The sequence below is a fragment of the Oscarella lobularis genome, chromosome 15, assembly GCF_947507565.1.
Source record: "Oscarella lobularis chromosome 15, ooOscLobu1.1, whole genome shotgun sequence".
NCBI classification, from domain to species: domain Eukaryota; kingdom Metazoa; phylum Porifera; class Homoscleromorpha; order Homosclerophorida; family Oscarellidae; genus Oscarella; species Oscarella lobularis.
In genome coordinates, this window is record NC_089189.1 from 216737 (window position 1) to 236936 (window position 20200).

At 45.1% G+C, this 20200-nt stretch overlaps 7 protein-coding genes and 1 long non-coding RNA gene across 12 annotated transcripts; 7 read left to right on the plus strand and 1 right to left on the minus strand.

Annotated features, from left to right (window-relative positions):
• Positions 1 to 23: 23 nt before the first annotated feature.
• LOC136196230 (transcription factor XE1.1-like) lies at positions 24 to 976 on the plus strand. Its single transcript, XM_065985756.1, has 4 exons — positions 24 to 146; positions 227 to 438; positions 483 to 628; positions 679 to 976. Exons 1-4 carry the CDS (start codon positions 24 to 26, stop codon positions 810 to 812), a joined length of 615 nt encoding a protein of 204 aa, XP_065841828.1. The 3' UTR covers positions 813 to 976.
• Positions 977 to 1335: 359 nt separating this feature from the next.
• Positions 1336 to 4229, plus strand: LOC136196102 (uncharacterized). 3 transcript variants are annotated; one of them, XM_065985613.1, is made up of 11 exons: positions 1336 to 1968; positions 2020 to 2180; positions 2232 to 2414; positions 2467 to 2614; positions 2662 to 2720; positions 2772 to 2834; positions 2885 to 3066; positions 3114 to 3432; positions 3483 to 3714; positions 3758 to 3974; positions 4017 to 4229. In XM_065985613.1, the coding sequence occupies exons 1-10, from the start codon at positions 1410 to 1412 to the stop codon at positions 3967 to 3969; spliced, it is 2118 nt and encodes a 705-aa protein (XP_065841685.1). In that variant the 5' UTR covers positions 1336 to 1409; the 3' UTR covers positions 3970 to 3974; positions 4017 to 4229. The 3 variants fall into 3 exon arrangements, with proteins under 3 accessions (XP_065841685.1, XP_065841684.1, XP_065841683.1); XM_065985612.1 differs by having other exon boundaries at positions 4025 to 4229; XM_065985611.1 differs by having other exon boundaries at positions 3758 to 4229.
• A 111-nt stretch (positions 4230 to 4340) lies between these two features.
• On the plus strand, positions 4341 to 7226 carry LOC136196101 (uncharacterized). Its single transcript, XM_065985610.1, has 11 exons — positions 4341 to 4480; positions 4535 to 5141; positions 5193 to 5347; positions 5403 to 5585; positions 5637 to 5784; positions 5841 to 5887; positions 5941 to 6003; positions 6054 to 6229; positions 6280 to 6598; positions 6653 to 6884; positions 6931 to 7226. The coding sequence occupies exons 2-11, from the start codon at positions 4580 to 4582 to the stop codon at positions 7170 to 7172; spliced, it is 2127 nt and encodes a 708-aa protein (XP_065841682.1). The 5' UTR covers positions 4341 to 4480; positions 4535 to 4579; the 3' UTR covers positions 7173 to 7226.
• Positions 7227 to 7255: 29 nt separating this feature from the next.
• Positions 7256 to 8396, plus strand: LOC136196107 (uncharacterized). Its single transcript, XM_065985617.1, has 6 exons — positions 7256 to 7438; positions 7495 to 7651; positions 7703 to 7837; positions 7889 to 8027; positions 8077 to 8197; positions 8248 to 8396. Exons 1-6 carry the CDS (start codon positions 7336 to 7338, stop codon positions 8394 to 8396), a joined length of 804 nt encoding a protein of 267 aa, XP_065841689.1. The 5' UTR covers positions 7256 to 7335.
• Positions 8248 to 17278, plus strand: LOC136196096 (neurogenic locus notch homolog protein 1-like). Of its 3 annotated transcripts, none has more exons than XM_065985607.1 (26): positions 8248 to 8387; positions 8439 to 8610; positions 8668 to 8774; positions 8827 to 8943; positions 8995 to 9085; positions 9140 to 9214; positions 9261 to 9399; positions 9456 to 9519; positions 9564 to 9845; positions 9893 to 10000; positions 10052 to 10179; positions 10227 to 10374; positions 10420 to 10542; positions 10591 to 10770; positions 10830 to 11507; positions 11563 to 12058; positions 12117 to 12418; positions 12473 to 12655; positions 12704 to 12865; positions 13402 to 13512; positions 13560 to 13901; positions 13953 to 14066; positions 14117 to 14230; positions 14282 to 15886; positions 15942 to 16097; positions 16144 to 17278. In XM_065985607.1, exons 15-26 carry the CDS (start codon positions 11204 to 11206, stop codon positions 17172 to 17174), a joined length of 4920 nt encoding a protein of 1639 aa, XP_065841679.1. In that variant the 5' UTR covers positions 8248 to 8387; positions 8439 to 8610; positions 8668 to 8774; positions 8827 to 8943; positions 8995 to 9085; positions 9140 to 9214; positions 9261 to 9399; positions 9456 to 9519; positions 9564 to 9845; positions 9893 to 10000; positions 10052 to 10179; positions 10227 to 10374; positions 10420 to 10542; positions 10591 to 10770; positions 10830 to 11203; the 3' UTR covers positions 17175 to 17278. The 3 variants fall into 3 exon arrangements, with proteins under 3 accessions (XP_065841679.1, XP_065841677.1, XP_065841678.1); XM_065985605.1 differs by having other exon boundaries at positions 9140 to 9208; XM_065985606.1 differs by having other exon boundaries at positions 8998 to 9085; positions 9140 to 9208.
• Positions 8535 to 10866, plus strand: LOC136196231 (cytoplasmic aconitate hydratase-like). Its single transcript, XM_065985757.1, has 13 exons — positions 8535 to 8610; positions 8668 to 8774; positions 8827 to 8943; positions 8995 to 9085; positions 9140 to 9208; positions 9261 to 9399; positions 9456 to 9519; positions 9564 to 9845; positions 9893 to 10000; positions 10052 to 10179; positions 10227 to 10374; positions 10420 to 10542; positions 10591 to 10866. The coding sequence occupies exons 1-13, from the start codon at positions 8535 to 8537 to the stop codon at positions 10864 to 10866; spliced, it is 1728 nt and encodes a 575-aa protein (XP_065841829.1).
• On the minus strand, positions 16881 to 18094 carry LOC136196108 (NAD(P)H-hydrate epimerase-like). The gene is made up of 3 exons (XM_065985618.1): positions 17807 to 18094; positions 17499 to 17760; positions 16881 to 17453 (listed from the first exon to the last, which is right to left on the minus strand). Exons 1-3 carry the CDS (start codon positions 18092 to 18094, stop codon positions 17251 to 17253), a joined length of 753 nt encoding a protein of 250 aa, XP_065841690.1. The 3' UTR covers positions 16881 to 17250.
• LOC136196112 (uncharacterized) lies at positions 17752 to 18756 on the plus strand. The gene is made up of 3 exons (XR_010672086.1): positions 17752 to 17974; positions 18030 to 18148; positions 18286 to 18756. It is a non-coding gene; the product is annotated as an uncharacterized lncRNA (long non-coding RNA).
• Positions 18757 to 20200: the final 1444 nt, after the last annotated feature.

Sequence of the window (20200 nt, forward strand, 5' to 3'; positions counted from 1 at the left end):
TCACGTGAACTGAGTATGTGCTCATGCGCAAGCCGCAGCGTCGAACTTCTTCGCCTCGTCCTTCGTGCGCGACGCATCGGATCGATTTTTCGGGCTCTCGTTTGACCGACGGATCGTCTGGTTATGGTTTCGACCGCTTTTTCGTGGTGAAAGAAGCGACGGGAGTTCTTCATCGTGTGTTTTCGAATATCTCCGGGTTCCAACGTTTTTCATCGATGTGTCTAAGCGCAAATGGGTGTATTCGTACGCTGACTGCATTTCAACATCGTTTCCAAAGCGTTTGAAGAAAAATCAGAGCGCAAGCGGAAGAAAACGTCTTGGAACAGGAGGAGGAGTAGACGGAACAGGAGGCAACAACGCAATCGGACCAGACGATCAACAACGCGTTAAACAGGCCAAAGAACAAGAGAGACGAAGTGCAAATAACGCCAGAGAAAGGTAATAAAAATAACAATCACGTGACCATAGAATCATTATTATAGGATTCGAGTAAAGGATATCAATGAAGCGTTTAAGGAATTGGGTCGCATGTGTGCCATGCATTTGGAAGCGGATAAAGCTCAGACGAAATTGAATATTCTACACCAAGCCGTAGCCGTAATAACAAATCTCGAAAATCAAGTCAGAGGTATAAATAATAATTACGACATTAATTAATATAAAATTGATTTTTTTCAGACCGTAATTTGAATCCGAAAGCGGCGTGTCTAAAACGACGAGAAGAAGAGCGTTCTATTGATATGAACAGGTCCATGTGTGACTATCCCAATGACCCGGATAATGAATACCCCAACGGCCCAACGGGTCTCTAGTAGCAGAAGAAGTAGTCGCAGAAATTAGGAAATATTGTCTCCTGATCTTTGTTTTTGTATTCTCTCTCTCCTTTCTCTCTCTCTTTTACTGGTGCATGCACACTCACGCGCGCGTTAAAGGCGTTAGGAAGCCTTCTTATTTCATTTGACATGATCCGCTCTTATGCTTCAGTGCTGATTTTTTTTCTAAAGTTTTTTCCTCTTTGTCTTTGTCTCTCTCTCTCTCTCGATTCTCTTCTTCTTTCCGTGGCATGCGATCTGTGTTTGAGAGCATGCTTCTATTATTCTTAGCATCTGATATTATTATTATTAGTTTGTACTATTCTGGATGTAAATAGAGTTCTCACGTGAATTGGGATTAATGATTTGCATTTGACGCGTTTGCGCATGCGCATGTGTCAAAGGTCATTTTGATCGAATTTCTCGTCCTTTTTCTTCGTGTTTGACACGCCACGTCGATTTGTTGGTGTCGTTTTACCGACGGATATTCTTGAAAAGGTATTTTTGAGATATTTTAGAAGGGGCGTTCTCTCGATTGGGGCGTGTCTCTAGAATCGCTTTCGTTCTGTCTTCTTCGACGGCGTTTTCAGTTGAAAGATGTCTTCCACGGGTCCCTCATCTCGAGTGGGACACGTCGCTGTCATTATCGATCATGAAATGCTTCTTTGGGGAGGAGGAGCGATGAGAGAATCGACGGGAGAGAAGTTCTTTTGCTCTCAGGATGTGATCGAGTGTTTGAATCTTTCGACGAGTGAATGGAATGAACGACGAGCAATATCGAACATCCCCCAATCCGACATTCCTCATCCATGTGTCTGTGCACGAATCGGTGTCGTCCAAAATCGGGACATTTATCAATTTGGTGGTTACTACTCGTCTGATGGCCGTCTTGTCTATTCGAACGATGTTCACAAATTGGATGGATTGACGTTGGAATGGCAACGAATCCATTCCAATGACCAATCAACGCCTAGCGGGAGATCGCACCATGGAATGTGCGTGTTAGGGAAGAAAGGAGACGAACATCTCGTCATGATGGGGGGATGGGGAACAAAGATTGTTTCACCAATACCAGAAGGATCTCAATTCATTCCTGATGAAGATGATCCTGACGTGGGGTACAACAATGAAGTTTGGTTGTTTTGCATCCGAAAGAGTGAGTGACGTGTAAAATTATTTTGAATTGAATGTAGACATTTGTTTGAAGGGAATTGGATTCCAGCTCAATGCACAGGAAAAAAACCACAGCCTCGATTAGGACATTCATTCACTGCAGTTGATATTAATCAAGCAATTCTTATTAGCGGTGGCCGTGCTTATGGTAAAAAGTATTTTGATGATATTTACTTTTTTCATTTGAACTCAATGGTAAGTTGTTTGTTTGTATTTGTTTGTTGATATTCTAATTTGTTTATGTAGGAGTGGATCCAAGTTCATTTGGATGGACCACATCATCTTCTTCCCTTATGGGGTCATTCAACTAATGTTGTTCATATTCCCGGATTAGGACCATGTGCTATCGTCTTATGGGGATTGACCAATGGCGCTAGAATGGTCTCTATTGCTCATTTCATTGTCATTGATTCTCGACAATGTCATAAAGTACTGACGAATATTTAACATTATTACTCTAATTTGATTATTATTTATACAGGTTATGTTGACTGATAAGGTTATACAAACTGCATTTCAGTCGACGTGTTCTCTATTGAGAAAAGATGATCTATTTCTAATCCAATTTGGAGGAACAAATGATTTCGAAACATTGAAACCAGTGGCCCTGTTAGACATTTTAAAATTCGGTATATCACTCAAATTTTGATTCATGCAAGAAACCGTGTTTAATTAGATTTGAAATCAGACGTCTTCAAAGGTATTTCCGAAAAGTCATCATCACGTGTCCCAATGGTATGTGCATAATCAATACATATAATTATGGTAATATCATTTCTTGTGTAGAGCTTGGAGTCATGTCCGCTTCCGTGTCAAATAGCCGATCCCCGTGACGCAGAGCAGGAACAAGTAACTGGTTTTTACTTATAGAATCATTGTTTTCTCTAATTTATCTCTAGGTATCCCTTGAGGATCCATCTCTTGAAATAGATCAAGACGCACTCAAATACAACGAGGAGACCGATTTCCTTGGCTCAGGTGGATACGGAGAAGTCTACAAAGCGACGCTGAAAAGAAACGAGGAAGAGCAAACGGTCGCTGTCAAAGTATTCAAGAGTTTCAAACGAAGAAGAGCACAAAAGTGAGTTGACATTTTCTCGCCTCTGATTTTTGAATTCGTCTTTGAAGAGAGTGCGACGATTTCAAGAAGGAAGCATCCATTCTTCTCCGAATCCCTCCTCATCGTTTCATCATTAATTTGATTGGACGTTGCACCAACGTCGGACACTACGCTCTTATAACGGCGTTTGTGAACGGAGGCGACTTGCACGATCTCCTCTCTTCCGACGATGCGGCGATTCAAAGGATGGAGGTGAGAATATCGATTGCAAAACAAATTGCAATTGGTATGGTTCATCTCCACTACAATCGTCCTCCTATCATCCACTACGATTTAAAAGCGGTCAACATTCTCGTCGAAAAAAAGGGTGTCGACTTCATTTGCAAGGTGAATTACTCTGAGAACTTTCAATTTATATGACGTGACCGTTGTCGTAGATTTGTGACTTTGGTCTGTCGAAAATTGCGGATGGCAGCGCTGTGACGAGCGATCAAGCGCCTGGATCGACTCCTAAGGGCACCGTTGCCTACATCGCCCCTGAGCGATATCGCGCCGAATTTCACGAAGGCGGAAGTCGACGTGTAAAGATAGAAGAAGCCAGAAAAGCCGACGTGTACAGTTACGGAGTCTTATTGTGGGAAATTCGCGAAAGAAGTCCACCCTACAAAGGTTAGCAAATATTTAATAAAAAGTCTTGTCTAATTTTATGTAGGTCTGCCAAAATATGCTATTCATCTGAAAGCCGAGCAGGGTGCCAGACTTCCCGAGGGCCAAGCAGCGTCCCAAGCTCCGCCACACTACACTAGTCTTTTGTATAAGTGCACCGATTTGAGTCCGGACGCGAGGCCAACGTTTCGAGAAGCGGTTTGGATACTAGAAGGCGACACGAGTGTTTTAGAACTTGCAAAGGATGGCGTCCACTAAATCAAGTGAAACGGAAATAATAATTAATAATGATTAACGTGTTATAGATGTCTAGCACACGTCTAAAGAGGCTCTATGAGATGAAATATCTTCGCAGCAGATTATCGATTGGTGCTTTTTTTAGTTTTAGACTTTTGTATATTTCGGTGTTTTGATATGATATTAGCATTTTCTATTGGGGCTGGACTTCAATGGCTTGTCGTTCTCTCTGTTCACGTGAACTTTGAATTTTAGAAAAGTGAGTTGATTGCGCATGCGCACTTTAAAATTTTTTATTTATTCTTTTTAGTCGCTTGTCTGTGTCCATCGCATCTATTTATGGCCGCAATTCGTTTTGCATACGCTCATGGTTCGTTCACGTGAAAGTGGGAGTGAAAATGTGCTCATGCGCACTCTCAAAGAGATTCGATCAGATTTCCTCGTTTTCCTGTCGTTTTTTGCCGTTTGTGACGCGCGACATCGATTCACTTGTGTCGTTTGATCGAATGATCGTCTCGTTGATCTTGATAAGGTATTTTTGAGATATTTTTGAAGGGGCGTTCTCTCGATTGGGGCGTGTCTCTAGAATCGCTTTCGTTCTGTCTTCTTCGACGGCGTTTTCAGTTGAAAGATGTCTTCCACGGGTCCCTCATCTCGATGGGGACACGTCGCTCTCATTATCGATGAAGAGATGCTTCTTTGGGGAGGAAAAGCGATGAGAGAATCGACGGGAGAGAAGTTCTATTGCTGTCAGGATGTGATCGAGTGTTTGAATCTTTCGACGAGTGAATGGAATCAACGACGAGCAATATCGAACATCCCCCAATCCGACATTCCTCATCCATGTTCTCACGCACGAATCGGTGTCGTCCAAAATCGGGACATTTATCAATTTGGTGGTGGCTACTTCTCGTCTGATGACCGTCGTGTCTATTCGAACGATGTTCACAAATTGGATGGATCGACGTTGGAATGGCAACGAATCCATTCCAATGACCAATCAACGCCCAGCGGGAGAGTGAACCATGGAATGTGCGTGTTAGGGAAGAAAGGAGACGAACATCTCGTCATGATGGGCGGAATAGGAACTCCGATTGTTTCACCAATACCAGACGGATCTCAATTCATTCCTTCTTCAAATTATCCTGACGAGGGGTGGAACAATGAAGTTTGGTTGTTTTGCATCCGAAAGAGTGAGTGACGTGTAAAATTATTTTGAATTGAATGTAGACATTTGTTTGAAGGGAATTGGATTCCAGCTCAATGCACAGGAAAAAAACCACATCCTCGAGACGGACATTCCTTCATTACAGTTGATAATAATCGAGCAATTCTCTTTGGCGGTTCTTATTGTACAAAGTATTTCAATGATATTTATGTTTTTCATTTGAACTCAATGGTAAGTTGTTTGTTTGTTTTTATTTGTTTGTTGATATTCTAATTTGTTTATGTAGGAGTGGATCCAAGTTCATTTGGATGGACCACATCATTTTCTTCCCTTATATGGTCATTCAACTAATATTGTTCATATTCCCGGATTAGGACCATGTGCTATCGTCTTATGGGGAGTGACCAATGGCAATAGAATGGTCTCTATTGCTCATTTCATTGTCATTGATTCTCAACAATGTCATAAAGTACTGACGAATATTTAAATTGTTACTCTAATTTGTTAATTATTTATAAAGGTTACGTTGGCCAATGATGTCATACGAACTGTATATCAGTCGACGTGTTCTCTATTGAGAAAAAATGATCTATTTCTAATACGTTTTGGGGGAACAAATGATTTCAAAACATGGAAACCAGTGGCTCTTTTAGACATTTTAAAATTTGGTAATTTATATCAAATTTTGATTCATGCAAGAAAGGTTAATTAGTTTTTAAATCAGATGGCTTCAAAGGTATTTCCGGAACGTCATCACCACGTGTCCCAATGGTATGTGCATAATCAATACATATGTAATTATGGTAATATCATTTTTTGTGTAGAGCTTGGAGTCATGTCAGCTTCCGTGTCAAATAGCCGATCCCCGTAACGCAGAGCAGGAACAAGTATTCAGCTTTAAACGGAAGTGCGCAACTCTTTCTAATATCAACTCTAGGCACTTGTAGGAGATCTCGTAATTGAGAGAGACGAACTTAAATATGACGAAGCGGACGATTTCATTGGCTCGGGCGGATTCGGAGAGGTGTACAAGGCGACACTGAAAAAGAACGAGAAAGAGCAAACGGTCGCTGTCAAAGTCTTCAAGGCTTTTAGACACAGAAGAGAAAAGAAGTGAGTAGACATCTTTCTTGCAAATAATTCTTATATTTTCAATAATTAAGAGAGTGCGAAGATTTTGAGAAGGAATCATCCATTCTTCTCCGAATCAAACCTCATCGTTTCATCGTCGAATTGATTGGACGTTGCACCAACGTCAGACACTACGCTCTTATAACGGCGTTTGTAAGCGGAGGCAACTTGCACGAGCTCCTCTCTTCTGGTAATGAAGCTATTCAAAGGATGGAGGTGAGAATAACGATTGCCAAGCAAATTGCAATCGGTATGGTCCATCTCCACTACAATTGTCCTCCCGTCATTCACTACGACCTAAAATCCGACAATATTTTAGTTGAAAAACAAGGTGATGACTTCATTTGCAAGGTTAGTTGCTAGGTAAGACTGAAAGCTGGCTGGTAATGAAGTTTGTGTTTTTAGATTTGCGATTTTGGCTTCTCAAAAATGTCTATTTTCAGCGCAGTGACGAGCTATCAGTCGGCTGGCTCGTTGCCTTCAGGCACTGCTACGTACATCGCTCCTGAGCGATATCGAGTTGATTCTCACGAAGGCGGAGCTAGGCGTGTGACATTAGAAGAAGCACGAAAAGTCGACGTCTACAGCTACGGAGTTTTATTGTGGGAAATTCGTGAGAAAACGCGACCGTACAAAGGTTAGAAAAACGAATCAGTAGAACAGACTAAGATTGTTTTGTTTAGGCATGCCAGAGAGGGTAATTCATCACAAAGCTGAGGAGGGTCAAAAATTGCCAGAAGGAAAAGCAGCATCAGAAGCACCGTCATATTATAATATTCTTTTGGAAAAGTGCCAGGATTGCAATCCACGTGTGAGACCGACGTTCCGACAAGCTGTTTGGACATTGCAAGGTGATACCAGCATTCTAAAGCCTGCTGAGGTTAGAGTTCCAAAGCCTGAAAAGGAAACTTGTTGTATTTCTTAACTCGATATTAATATTGTATTTTGTCAGTGTGGCTATTTTTATGACGTCACGAGAGCGCACTGGGATTATCACGTGACTGTGACGTAGGTGATTACGACGGCGTACGATTTCTCGCCTCATTTCTAGTCGTACGCTGTCTCCGTCGATTTGAACGACATCGAAAATGGCAGAAAAGTCGTTCTCGAAGTACATCAAACGCTTGGAAGGCAGCGATAAAGCGGAACTTCGCTATTACGATCTATTAGCGCTCGCAGGCGATCGTCTCGGTAAATCGAAAGCGTCTATATTAACCTAGAAACCATTTCGTCCGTCTTTTCTTTAGATCGTCTTCCCTTTTGTCTCCGAATCTTCCTCGAATCGTGCATGCGCAACTGCGACGACGTCGAAATCGGATGCGAACACGTCGAAGCGCTTCTCGATTCGAGCAAGAAAGCCGAAATCCGCTTCAAGCCAGCGCGAACGCTATTTCGAGACCTCACGTGAGTCCATCTTACGTCAGTCGCGTGATCGCGACCCCATTTCTTTCACAGAGCGATCCCTTCGCTCGTCGATTTCGCGAGCGCACGGGATACAATCGAATCTCGCGGAGGCGATCCCACTCTCTTCGAGCCTCTATGCCCCGCAGATCTCGTTCTCGACTATTCGCAGCGTTTGGATTCGGGAAGGTAAAGCGCGTTACTGTTACCATGGTTCTCTTACGCGTATCGTCGCTTCAGATCCGAAGCCGTGGCAAAGAGAAACGAAAAAATCGAATTCTTACGAAATAAAGAATTATTTCAATTTTTGAAGTGGGCTGGACTTGCTTTCAAAAATGTTACCATGGCAATACCTCCCGGATTGGGAGTACCTCCAGCGGTAAAATCAATAGGAATATTGTATTTTCTGAATTTAATATTTCTTTTAGATTCATTTTGAATATTTGAATCGGATTGTTATCAACGAAGACGGATTGATTTATCCAGATAGTGTTTTAGGCACAGATCCTCACATTTCCATGATGAATGGAATGGGAATACTTGCATGGGGTAAAAAGACTAATATAAATAATTCATTCTAATCAAATTTTTCTGTCTAGGTTTACGTGGAATTGAAATTGAAAGCATTCTAATGGGACGTTCTGTTGCCATGCCAATGCCAGACGTAATTGGATATAAAATCTACGGAAAAATTGGAGATCTTGTCACATCTACAGACATAGTCTTAGCAATAACAAAGGTTAATTAAATAAAAATCGACAAAATAATTAATCCTATGCATTTTTCCCAGCATCTTTGTGGAGCGGGTGTGAGTGGTTGTTTGGTTGAATTTTTTGGCGACGGTATTCCTCAATTATCTGTGGGGGATCGGACAACAATTAGTAACATGTCACCGGAATATGGAGCTTTGCTTGCCTACTTTCCCATGGATAGAATGACAATGGATTATTTTAAAAACACTGGTATGGCTATGAATTTGTGACGTCAATGGATGAAACGGATTCTTCTCCCTCCCCTAGGTCATTTTTCTTTGGGGGATTTTGTATGGATGGAAGCCTATCTACGTGAGACTCATTTGTGGAAGGAATATGGTGATGAAGAGAGTCAAGATCCCGTCTATTCTAAGGTATGATACAATAATAAGAGTGAGAATCAAGATTATGTATTTTTTTCTTTAGGTTGTTGAGTTTGATTTGGGTACAGTTGTGGCCACTGTGTCTGGCCCAAGGAAAGCAAAGGATAGAGTCTCAGTGGAAAAACTCAAAGCAGAACTGTCAGCATGTCTCATCAAAAATGTATGTAAATCTCATAATTTGATGATAATGAATATGATGGTGTCTCTATAGAAGGAACTGAATGGATTTGGAGTTCTTCCCCAAGACATTCCCAAATCAATTTCATTTGCTTTAGATAAGAAAGACTTTGCATTACAACATGGTACAGTAGACCCCATTAATTAATTAAATAAATAAATAAATTATATTTCTTTAGGATCTGTTGTTGTGGCTGCTATGTCCAGTTGCACCAATGCCAGTAATCCTTCAGTTATGCTTGGAGCAGGTCATAGTTTCCTAGTTATTTGAGATTATCTTTGTGATTGGCTCCCTTTCAGGTCTTCTGGCTAAGAGAGCTATTGAGTGTGGACTCTCTGTTCCCGTCTACATACAGACAAGTCTATCCCCCGGGTCTTCATCTCTCACAAACCATTATCTGGATAAAAGTGGAGTCATTCCCTTTTTAAGCCAACTGGGGTAAAGAAAAAGATAAATTTCATATACAAGATTATTAATTTTTTATATTATTCAAGATTCAATCTCTCTACGGAGAAAAACTCACGTCTTCCTCTTCCAATAACAGAGTCCATAGAAAAGGTATCAATTCATTAATTTTACATATAATTTAATGGTTTTTCTAGGGAGACATTGTTGCTGTGGGTGTCCTCTCCGGAAACCGGAATTTCGAAGAGCGCGTGAATCCTCTAACTCGCGCTAACTACCTCGCGTCTCCTCTCCTCGTCATTGCCTACGCTTTGGCTGGGACTGTGCTCATCGATTTCAAGGATGAGCCTCTGGGGAAGAATTGCCATGGCGACGCTGTCTATCTCAAAGATATTTGGCCCAGTCGAAAGGATATTCAGGATGTGGAGAGGGAGACTGTTGTTCCGGCTTTGTATGCGGAAGTCAAAGCGAGAATACGCGTGAGTTCTATTAGAAAGTCGTGAATATATGCATGTATTTTAATTAGGAAGGGAATCCCATGTGGAATTCTCTGCCTTCTCACCAAGAGGTGCTATATCCATGGGAACAGAGGTCTCTTTTCTTGAAGAAGTCGCCGTTTTTTGAAGCCAAAGAGGCAAGACCTAAGAGAAATCAATACATATGATTATTGATCTGATGCTTTTAGCCATGTGACGTATTGAAGGGAGTCTTTGTGCTTCTCTGGTTGGGTGACTCAGTGACGTCAGACCACATCAGTCCAGCCGGAAGTATTCCACGTCAGAGCCCAGCTGGAAATTATCTCAAATCTCGAGGGTAGGTCCTATATAAGTAGATGTGGTATTCATACATTTCTTTATTAGGTTGTCTCCTCGTGAGTTTAATTCTTACGGCGCTCGTCGTGGACACTGTGACGTCATGGTGAGAGGGACATTCTCTCATCCAAAATTGGTCAATAAATTGACTGGGACACTAGCCTCCAAAACGCTCTACGTCCCAACAGGAGATACGGTAAGAAAATTCTTATAAAACTACTGTATTTTATAGGCTTTTTAGATGAGCATTCACGATGCAGCTGTGAAGTATCAATGCGAGTCACGCCCACTCATGATATTGGCGGGAAAAGATTTTGGAGGCGGTTCTGCGAGAGATTGGGCAGCTAAAGGACCCTACGCTCTTGTAAGTGCATAAAATATAATAGAGAATTTTCTCTATGGTGCTTTTCAGGGTGTGAGAGTCATTCTTGCGGAAAGCTTCGATTCGGGATATCGCGCATGCGTTATCGCCATGGGAATCCTCCCCCTCGAATATCTCCCAGGTGAAAACGCCTCCGCGCTGCGTCTCAGCGGCTTCGAAGCCTTCGAAATCGACTCCCCAACGCGTCCCAATGAGATCGTCACAATCAAGGTGAGCCAGGGTTTCGTAGAAGCACACGTTCTCCGTTTTACCCCACTGCGCTTGCGCAGCTCGACAACGGCCGTTCTTTCCGCGCAAAGTCCCTAATCGCCTCCCCAATCGAAATGGAGTACTACAAAAAAGGCGGAATGCTAAACCACGTCACCACGCAATGCCTAAATCAGTCATAGAACAGCAATCTTTTATCCTTAGAGCACGTTTACGTTTATTTACACCGCCGAATTAGAGAGCGACGATCGTATAATATTTATTCGAAGCAAAGTTCACGGCGCGCGTTACCCCGCTAAAAAATGCTCGCGCCATTCATTTGACGTCACGCTAGAAAGAAAGCCCTCATTGTTCGCCCGTCGACACGCGGCCCGATTGACGCGTTCCACATCGTCGCGTCCGTCGCCGCGTACGCTCCCGTCTGTGGGCCGAATCAATGAAATCCCTAATCCAATTAGAGCCCCCGTTTGTTTTCGCGCGCTTTCCTACGCAATTCCGTCGTCGTGAGATCGTCGCCCCGTTTCGCGCCGCCTTGATCTCCACGACAACGAAACCCCGACAGGATCCGGCTTCGTGCGCGCGTGGGCGACCCCGCCTACCCACGGGACCCCCCAATATAAAGGGAAGCGGCGAAAAGCGCCATCTAGTTCCAAGAAATTTATTACACAAGATGTCTATTTTTCTTCCTCTTCTTTTTCTACTAACCGCGTCCGTTCAATCGTCTCGTTTCAAACGCCAAGGTGCAGTCCGCTTCCTTTCCATTGCGAGTCCGTTTTCTTGAGTCCGATCTCTTAGCAATCGACATTGATTGCGAACTGAGCGATCCTCTTCCCGTCGGCGCGTGCAGCGTCACGTGCGCCACGGGAGTCCAACAATACGTACAAGCCATTCTCGTTAAATCGGCGAATAACGGCGAACCGTGCCCCGATCTCGCCGATCGTACGACTTACGAAGAATGCACCTTATCCCCATGCCCCGTCAACTGCAGCGTAACCTACGAGGAACAAGCGCCCGGATGCAGTCAGCCGTGCGGGGGCGGAGTCGTTCGCTTGATTGGGAGAATCGATCGGAAGCCGAGCGGCGGCGGAGCGCCGTGTCCGCCGCTTGTTATCGAAGCGTCGTGCAACGATCATCCGTGTCCAATCAATTGCCGGCTTTCCGATCCTGCGCCCGCGGGCGCGTGCTCGACCACGTGCGGCAACGGGACTCAACGTTACGAGCGAACGATTCTCGAGAAAGCGCAGCACGGTGGAACACCGTGCGGCTCACTCATTCTCTATCAAGACTGCAAGTACGTACGGGACCCTTTCCCGCCGCTACACAGCGCATCTAGTGGTTTCTTCTCTTAGTGAGGGCCCTTGTCCTATTGATTGTTCCGTCTCCGAATTCGTTCCGCTTCCCGGCGCCACGTGCTCGGTCACGTGCGGTGGCGGCGTCATCTCCGTCGGACGATCGATTTTGAATAAGGCTAGTAACGGCGGACGTCCCTGTCCTCCGCTATCCGCGCAGCTTCCGTGTAACGAGCACGAGTGTCCGCCTGACGGCACGTGCCCGGCCAACTTCCGGCAATGCTTTTCGGGCGATTGTATCCCAATAGAGCAAGTCTGCAATGGGAATAATGATTGTAGTGACGGCGTTGATGAAATATGCGGTAAGAGGATTTTCCAAGAAAAAACAAGGGTCCCCTGCATTGTTTTCTCTTTAGAATGTGTTAGTCCTGATTCTCCTGTTAGCGTACTTTCGTACGGAGACTTCTTTGTGACTCCTCAATGCCAAAATTGCACGTGCGACTTTGGCGGTAATTTAACGTGCGTCGACGCCGTTTGCCCAAAGCTAGATTGCAACAATTTCGTCAAAATCGACGAAGAATGTTGCGCACGATGCCCAGGTAAAAGAAAACCACCTCCATTGAATTTTATTGATTTTTTAATTTAAGTGGACTGTGCTGTGAGCAACTGGTCTCCTTTTGACAAGTGCTCCACCTCGTGCGGCCCGGGAACTCAGAAGAGAACCCGTACAATCGACATTGAGCCGGATTTCGGCGGCGCCGCCTGTCCCGATCTCGAGGAATCACGACAATGCCAGATGTACCCATGCAGTAAGTCTCACTCCACCCACTTTACCCTGATTGGCCGGCGCGCGAAATCCCCGCATGCTGAAACCCTCGCATTACCGTATAAGCATCGAACAAGTAGCAAACAGTTCAGTCATCCCTCAGCTGCTACACTTTCCCGAACGCGAAGATGCCGCCGCCGGTCTCCGGTTTATTCATTTCGCTATTATTCCTCACCCTTGAACTGAAGACTTCAGAGGCTGCAAGTATACAAAGTCTCATATCTTCCCTATAGAGTTTCCTTAGGAGAAATAGTTACCTGCCTCGCGATCCCTTTTCTGCGTAGCTAAGGCCTTTCTTTTTGTTTGCCTCCTTCGCACAAGGAACCCTTGCATGGTACATGACATCATTTGGTGTCGAGGCGCTTTTCCTAATTTCCTATAATGTGACGTCCGGTTGCAAGCGTTGCTGTGTTCCGTTCTCTTTCGCCCCGCCTATATCCGCGTCTAAATTTAATGGAACCTCGCGGGAGATAGGAGATACCGTCTCGAAGTCGCGGAATGCATCGTTTCTAATTTTAGCCTGCGATTCGAACCCGTGCGAAAACGGAGGCACGTGCAATCAACGTAGCAACAGCGAAGCGTTTGTCTGCGAATGCATCTTCGGATTCATGGGAAAATTTTGCGAAACGAGTACGCTTACTACCAAACTAGTCTCTAAATATTAAATTCGACTCTAGACATTAACGAATGCGAGTCGAATCCGTGCGCTAACGGGGCCACGTGCGTCGATGGCGTGGGCGCGTTCACGTGTCAGTGCCTTCCCGGATACACTGGAAGACTCTGCGACGAAGATATCGACGAATGCGCGTCGTATCCGTGCCAGAACGGCGGCAAATGCACGGATCGCGTCAACGGGTTCACGTGCGAGTGTCTGAGCGGCACGACGGGCCTTCTATGCGACACAGAAGTCGACGAATGCGCGTCGAAGCCGTGTCAAAATGGCGGCCAATGTCACGACTTTTTCGGCGGCTTCATGTGCACGTGTCCGATCGGCGTAACGGGAGCAAATTGCGAAACAGGTAGTGTACGCGAGAGAATAACGCGTTCGATTAATTTTATTGATTCTATAGTTATTAATGAGTGTGATTCGAATCCTTGTTCGAATGGTGCGACGTGTAACGATCTTCCAAACGGGTTTACGTGCACGTGTCGTCCGGGGTACACGGGAAAATTTTGCCAAACAGGTACACTACATCATAATTTTTGAATTATTGAATTATTGATTTTTACTTAGATATCAATGAATGCGATTCAAATCCTTGCCGAAACGGAGGCCAATGTAAAGATCTCATAGGAAGATACGAATGCGAGTGTCCGAAGGGAGTCATAGGAATAAATTGCGAAACAGGTAAAAAATCAATATGTATATAATTTAAATTATTAATTATTTTCTTCTTAGATGTGAATGACTGTAACGATATGTCGTGCAAAAACGGCGGCACGTGCATCGATCGTCGTGGCGATTTCTCCTGCGAATGCAACGCCGGTTTCACCGGACTCCAATGCGAGACGAATATCAACGAGTGTCTCCCCGACAACCCGTGTCAAAACGGCGGCGAATGTCGCGACGCCATCGACGCCTTTGTCTGTCAATGCCCACGCGGATATACGGGACCTCTCTGCGAAACAGACATCAACGAGTGTCATATTAATCCGTGTGGGAACGGCGGCACGTGCGAGGATCTAATTGGCGCTTTTGCTTGCATTTGCGCTCCCGGATATACGGGAAAAAACTGCGATATTGATATCGATGAATGCGAGTCTTATCCCTGTCAAAACGGCGGGAATTGCGTCGATGACGTCAACGGATTTGAGTGCGATTGTCTCGCCGGTTTCACTGGGTTGCTATGCGAGACGAATATCAACGAATGCGAGCCGACGAATCCGTGTCTAAACGGCGGTCGTTGCGACGACGGAGTCGACGATTTCGCGTGCGAATGCCAACCCGGATATACGGGACCTCGATGCGAAACCAACATCGACGACTGCGCATTTGGAACGTGTCTAAACGGAGGCCGTTGCTTCGATCGCGTCGACGATTTTTACTGCGAATGTCCACGTGGTTATACGGGACTTCGATGCGAGACGAATATCAATGACTGCGACGATGAAAATGCGTGTTTGAATGGAGCCACGTGCGTGGATGAAATTGACGCTTTTGCGTGTGTTTGCGCTCCCGGATTTACGGGATTTCAATGCGAAACGGACATCAATAATTGCGATCCGAATCAATGTCTAAATGGGGGGACGTGCGTCGATGACGTCGATACTTTTTATTGCAAGTGCCCGGATGGTTTCTATGGGCGACTGTGCGAGAGCGAAATCAACGAATGCGATTCGAATCCGTGCAAAGAACGTGGACGTTGTCTCGACAAACTTGGCTTCTTCTTATGCGACTGTCTACCAGGATATACGGGAAAGACGTGCGAAACGGACGTTAACGATTGCGAATCAGATCCCTGCGTAAACGGAGGTTTGTGTCAAGATCATCCCAATGGATTTAAGTGTCAATGTAGAGCCGGATTTACGGGAACTCTGTGCGAAACGGATATGGACGATTGTCAATATAAACCGTGTCACAATGGCGGGAAATGCATTGATAAGGAAAACGGGTACAAGTGCGAGTGTGACGTCGGTTTCACGGGAGTTAACTGCGAGACGAATATCAATGACTGCGATAAAGATTCCTGTTATAATGGAGGGAAATGCGTTGACGAAGTGACGGGATTTTCGTGCGTTTGCGCGCCCGGATACACGGGGGAACGATGCGAGACTGATATCAATGAATGCGATAGTCATCCCTGTCGAAATCGCGGGAAATGTTACGACGGATCCGGCGATTTTCGTTGCGAGTGCGCGCCCGGATATACGGGAAAACAATGCGAGACGAATATCGACGAGTGCAAGTCGTCGCCGTGCGAAAACGACGGCACGTGCGTGGATCGCGTGAACGGATTCAATTGCACGTGTAAACCGGGACACCAAGGAAAACGCTGTGAAACATGTAAGAAAGAAAAAAATTAATATATAGGGTTATGTATTTATTGATTTATTTTTAGTTTGTCATCGCACTGATTGGTCGGCGTGGAGTGTGACGTGCGGCTTGGGGAAAAGATCCCGTCAAGTCATCTGCAAGACAACGGGACAAGAAGCGACTATCTATTCAATCTACGATAGGCGTGACCAAGGCGAATGTCCAACCATAGCAATACCAGGTACACACACCCCCAATAAATAAAATAATTTAATTTAATTATTTAGAGTGCACGTGGTCGTCTTGGTCTCGGTGCAGCGTGACGTGCGGCAGAGGGCTTAAAACGCGCACGCAAACGTGCCCGTCCGACTATCCCCTACCCTCCGCCTCCCCAAGCCTATCGCGTCTCGTATCACGCCTCATGTCCTATCTCCCCTTTGGCACAGACCCCGCATCCGGGACCCCAAAAACTCGCACAGACCGCGCCCTCTGTTACGGTCCCCGTTGCCCCGCTCAATGCACGCCGTGGAGCGCCTACGATCGGTGCAACGTCACGTGCGGAAGTGGCTGGCAAACGTCGAAGCGTCTCTGCTGCGACGGCGAATCCGGGGGTCTCCACGACGTTTCTAGGGTAAGAACGTGTCATACGGGCGTCGCGTGTCCCACAGTCGGTTGCAAGTCGCGCAAGCGCGACGTTTTCTTTCTAATCGACGCGACGGAATCGAACAACTATCTCGATATATATAAAAAATTCGTCGTCGATTTCTACGAAGAAATCGACGTCGGAGATGACGCCGGTCTCGTTGCCTTGGCGATATTTTTCAAACACACGTGCCTCTATTGCTCGTTCACCAAATCCAAATCACGTGACATATTTAAAAAGTGCGTTTACGCGCCGAAACTTCAAACGAGATCGTATTCGAATCTCTATTACGCCGTTTTTACGGCGTTGAATACGTTTACGGACGGTCTCTATGGCGAACGAGAGTCGGCCGATAACGTGGTCATCTTCATGACGACGGGAAATCATAATTATATAAATACGTATCGGGCCTACGGTTCCTATTCGTCCTATCGTGCGCAATATTACGACAGCTATTATAATAAGTTGTATACAAAGAAAACGACTGAGTTGAAGACTTGGGCCACTGTGCACGTTGTGTCGGTGGGAAGAAGTTGCAAATTGGACTATTTTGAGCGCCTCGCGACAGACGAGAACCATAGGCATAGGCCCGATAAAGGAGAACGTGATTATAGAAAGTTTACTGAGATAAAAACGCTGGCCGTTCAACTGGCAAAAGAGGAAGTTTGCCTCTAAGTGACATATGATTAACTATTGATGTTTTGCGTTGCGTTTTTTCATGTATGTAGTCCCGTGTTTATTTCTCCGTGTTTTACTCTAATTTGACGCATTGTTCCGAGCCGGGATATTGTGGCAAATTTAGACCGTATTTCGATTTGATTTCGGGTGGAATGCTTCTGGCTGCGAGATAGTGATAGCGACCTCGAAAAGATCTTGCGCATAGTTTGGGAGACGCTATGGAAACGAGGCTATCCGGCTTCAATCCCTCTTCATCTCCAGCCTCAATATCCCAACCTATAAGAAAAATTAATAAAAAATATTATTTAATTTATATCATACCTGAGGGAACGTCTACCGAACATATTGGGATTTTTACTCTTTTGAGAGTATCTAGTGCTGCGCTGAAGGGTGGACGTGCGTCTCCCTTGAAACCAAATCCAAAAAGGGAGTCAATAACGAGATCAAAATTTCTATTAATCTCATCCGGGTTTTCAGGTAAATCGTTTACAAAATCAATGCGAAAATTCTCGCACTGTACAACGAGATTTTTGAATAGCTGCTTTTCGGAACGCTTCGGATAGTAAACGGACGAATTATAGCCCTGCAACGAGCCACGTGATCAACGCGCATGCGTATGAGACACTTACGAAAAGCTTCAAATGTCGCGCTGCAACGAGGCCGTCTCCGCCGTTATTTCCAGGCCCGCAGCACACGAGAACGTTACGCGAAGGTAGATCATCTCGCGGATAGCATTTGAGGACGGCCGAAGCGACGCCGAGCCCCGCGAGCTCCATCAGTTGATCGACGCTATATTGGTAATCGCTAAAGAGCTCCTCGTCGATTTTCTGAGCCTCTCGTTGCGTCACGTAGGTCCAAGGCCTCGACATTGTCCGTCGACGATAAGAAAACAGCACAAAGGAAAACAGTGGAAGCATACGGGGCAGTCTACACACTCGAACGCCATATCCAAAGCGCCGTTTGATGAAGAAGTAAGTTTTAGATCGTGCCCTTTGGAAAATTTGCGAGCCAAGTTTGGGGATCCCCTGAAATAATATATAAGGCTTTGGGGAGGGGGATACGTAGTACGTAGCTCAAACTTGACGCGATTTCTTCATTATTTTTTAAGCTCTACGGTTTCTTTTGCGTCCTTTCAACAATCCATCCAGCGTTCGTCGTTCTTCATTGCTTCATTTCCCAGCACGTAAGTCCTCTGTTCCTTAATAAATAGACGTGTTCCTTTAGCGCGATCGCACTGCACGGAGAGCTCTCAGTACTTACGCTGAAGGCCCCTCCCTTTTCTAATAGCGATATCTTTGTCGCGTGGCCAAAGAAAGCAGCTCATCGAACGAAGAAACTTTTTGTTTGCACGTTGTATTGCATGCGTACAGTAGTTTGCATGATTTTTCGCTCTTGATCTCCAGGGTATGGAGACAAGAGCGCGTACGTAGCTTAGGGACATGCGCGCGCGACGTGAAATGGCGTACACTATGTATGGTGTGCGTCATTTTTGCGTCGCGTGTGCTTCCGGTCGTAAAAGTAGGGAAAACTACGGTCAAAATTTTTATTGAAATATCCCGGATGTAAATAAATAAAAAAATTAAAAAGTTCTCTGTCGTCTCCCCTTCCTCCTCCTCCTTGGTCCTCGTTGATTGGTTGATCCTGCGCTGCCGCTTGACCTCCTGGCCAAGCGGTGAGACTGAGACTGCAGTCCCCACAGTGAACTTTAACCCAAGTCCACAGGGGGTAGGCACATTATCCTCCAGCCTCCAAGGAGCGAGACTTTGACCCAAGTCCCCAGGGGAGAGCACATTAGCCTCCAGCCCACAAGGAGGGAGACTTTAACCCAAGTCACCAGGGGAGAAGCTGATTAACCTCCAGCCCACAAGGAGGGAGACTTTGACCCAAGTCCCTAGGGTGATGGCTTCGTCTACTTCGTCTTCTTTCTGCATCCAAACATCGTCGGATTGATCCGTTGGGGAGAGGAGAGACAACTAAAATAAAATTACAAACCAGTCCACTCAAATCTATTGTCCTATTTACCTTGATTTAGCTGATAAAACGCCGTGGAGGAGGAGGGAATTGATCCATGTCTTCATATAGGTATCTACAAAAAATTCCAATTTCAGCCAAAATTTGAGGTGTGAGGTCCTATTGGTATCGCGAGTTCAAACAGGCAACCCATCCCCATTGTTTGGTGAAGAAATCTTAGGAATCGGAGAGGTCACCAAAATGAGCAAAAACCATGGACTATAGCTCACGGTTCCATAAAAATCTCAACTCACGGATTTCCACATAAACGCGCTAGATCTACTCTATTTTATGAGTAGAACAACCCTACGAGGTCAAACAGTTCGTACGGGTCAAATTTCACACGAAAAAGGACCACTTCCGGTACGTATTAATATTAGCCACACCCTTCAAAAATGACAAAAAATTGGCGCTCGACAATTTTGAGACCGTGGAGTTAACTAGGTACTAAAGCTCTATCGTTTCACGTAGAAATCGTGGCGTTCTGGGAGATGCGGTTTTTGACCAAAAACCATGGACTATAGCTCACGGTTCTCTAAAAATCTCAACTCACGGATTTCCAACTAAACGCGCTAGATCTAGTCTACTTTACTAGTAGAACAACCCTACGAGGTTAGACAGTTTGTACGGGTGAAATTTCACACTAAAATTACCAATTTCCGGTACGAATCCACACCTCCCAAAAAAGGCTTAATTAAAATTGGTACCATAGAAAATTTTTAGAATAGTGGAATTAACTAGGTACTAAAGTCCTATCGTTTGACGTAGAAAATTTGGAGTGGTAAGAGATGAGATTCTTGACTAAAACCATGGACTATAGTTCACGGTTTTTGAAAAACGGCACTAACGCAAATCTCCTATCTGACCGTCTCAAACAAGAAATCGGCATTCGTTTAGACGCTCGGTATCGGCTGACCTACCCTACCTAACAAATCTAAGGCGAAAACAGCGATCGAAATTCGGGAGGGGAATGAGGAGCCGTTCGACTCCTTTTCGGCCATGAAATTCGCACG

What these genes read in the sequence shown, in the direction of transcription:
- LOC136196230 (XM_065985756.1), top strand. Translation starts at nt 24, where the DNA reads ATGCGCAAGCCGCAGCGTCGAACTTCTTCGCCTCGTCCTTCGTGCGCG. An exon ending in GTTTCGACCGCTTTTTCGTG is followed by an intron (nt 147 to 226) that starts GTGAAAGAAGCG and finishes GATGTGTCTAAG; the next exon opens with CGCAAATGGGTGTATTCGTA. An exon ending in TCTCGAAAATCAAGTCAGAG is followed by an intron (nt 629 to 678) that starts GTATAAATAATA and finishes GATTTTTTTCAG; the next exon opens with ACCGTAATTTGAATCCGAAA.
- LOC136196102 (XM_065985611.1), top strand. Translation starts at nt 1,410, where the DNA reads ATGTCTTCCACGGGTCCCTCATCTCGAGTGGGACACGTCGCTGTCATT. An exon ending in GTTGTTTTGCATCCGAAAGA is followed by an intron (nt 1,969 to 2,019) that starts GTGAGTGACGTG and finishes ATTTGTTTGAAG; the next exon opens with GGAATTGGATTCCAGCTCAA. An exon ending in ATTCTCGACAATGTCATAAA is followed by an intron (nt 2,415 to 2,466) that starts GTACTGACGAAT and finishes TTATTTATACAG; the next exon opens with GTTATGTTGACTGATAAGGT.
- LOC136196101 (XM_065985610.1), top strand. Translation starts at nt 4,580, where the DNA reads ATGTCTTCCACGGGTCCCTCATCTCGATGGGGACACGTCGCTCTCATT. An exon ending in TTTAGACATTTTAAAATTTG is followed by an intron (nt 5,785 to 5,840) that starts GTAATTTATATC and finishes TTTTTAAATCAG; the next exon opens with ATGGCTTCAAAGGTATTTCC. An exon ending in AGACACAGAAGAGAAAAGAA is followed by an intron (nt 6,230 to 6,279) that starts GTGAGTAGACAT and finishes TCAATAATTAAG; the next exon opens with AGAGTGCGAAGATTTTGAGA.
- LOC136196107 (XM_065985617.1), top strand. Translation starts at nt 7,336, where the DNA reads ATGGCAGAAAAGTCGTTCTCGAAGTACATCAAACGCTTGGAAGGCAGC. An exon ending in GCTCGCAGGCGATCGTCTCG is followed by an intron (nt 7,439 to 7,494) that starts GTAAATCGAAAG and finishes TCTTTTCTTTAG; the next exon opens with ATCGTCTTCCCTTTTGTCTC. An exon ending in AATGGGAATACTTGCATGGG is followed by an intron (nt 8,198 to 8,247) that starts GTAAAAAGACTA and finishes TTTTCTGTCTAG; the next exon opens with GTTTACGTGGAATTGAAATT.
- LOC136196231 (XM_065985757.1), top strand. Translation starts at nt 8,535, where the DNA reads ATGTCACCGGAATATGGAGCTTTGCTTGCCTACTTTCCCATGGATAGA. An exon ending in AAGATCCCGTCTATTCTAAG is followed by an intron (nt 8,775 to 8,826) that starts GTATGATACAAT and finishes TTTTTTCTTTAG; the next exon opens with GTTGTTGAGTTTGATTTGGG. An exon ending in TTCAGTTATGCTTGGAGCAG is followed by an intron (nt 9,209 to 9,260) that starts GTCATAGTTTCC and finishes GCTCCCTTTCAG; the next exon opens with GTCTTCTGGCTAAGAGAGCT.
- LOC136196096 (XM_065985607.1), top strand. Translation starts at nt 11,204, where the DNA reads ATGAAATCCCTAATCCAATTAGAGCCCCCGTTTGTTTTCGCGCGCTTT. An exon ending in ATTCTCTATCAAGACTGCAA is followed by an intron (nt 12,059 to 12,116) that starts GTACGTACGGGA and finishes TTCTTCTCTTAG; the next exon opens with TGAGGGCCCTTGTCCTATTG. An exon ending in CGGCGTTGATGAAATATGCG is followed by an intron (nt 12,419 to 12,472) that starts GTAAGAGGATTT and finishes TTTTCTCTTTAG; the next exon opens with AATGTGTTAGTCCTGATTCT.
- LOC136196108 (XM_065985618.1), bottom strand. Translation starts at nt 18,094, where the DNA reads ATGCTTCCACTGTTTTCCTTTGTGCTGTTTTCTTATCGTCGACGGACA. An exon ending in CGCGACATTTGAAGCTTTTC is followed by an intron (nt 17,761 to 17,806) that starts GTAAGTGTCTCA and finishes GGCTCGTTGCAG; the next exon opens with GGCTATAATTCGTCCGTTTA. An exon ending in TTCGGTAGACGTTCCCTCAG is followed by an intron (nt 17,454 to 17,498) that starts GTATGATATAAA and finishes TTTTTCTTATAG; the next exon opens with GTTGGGATATTGAGGCTGGA.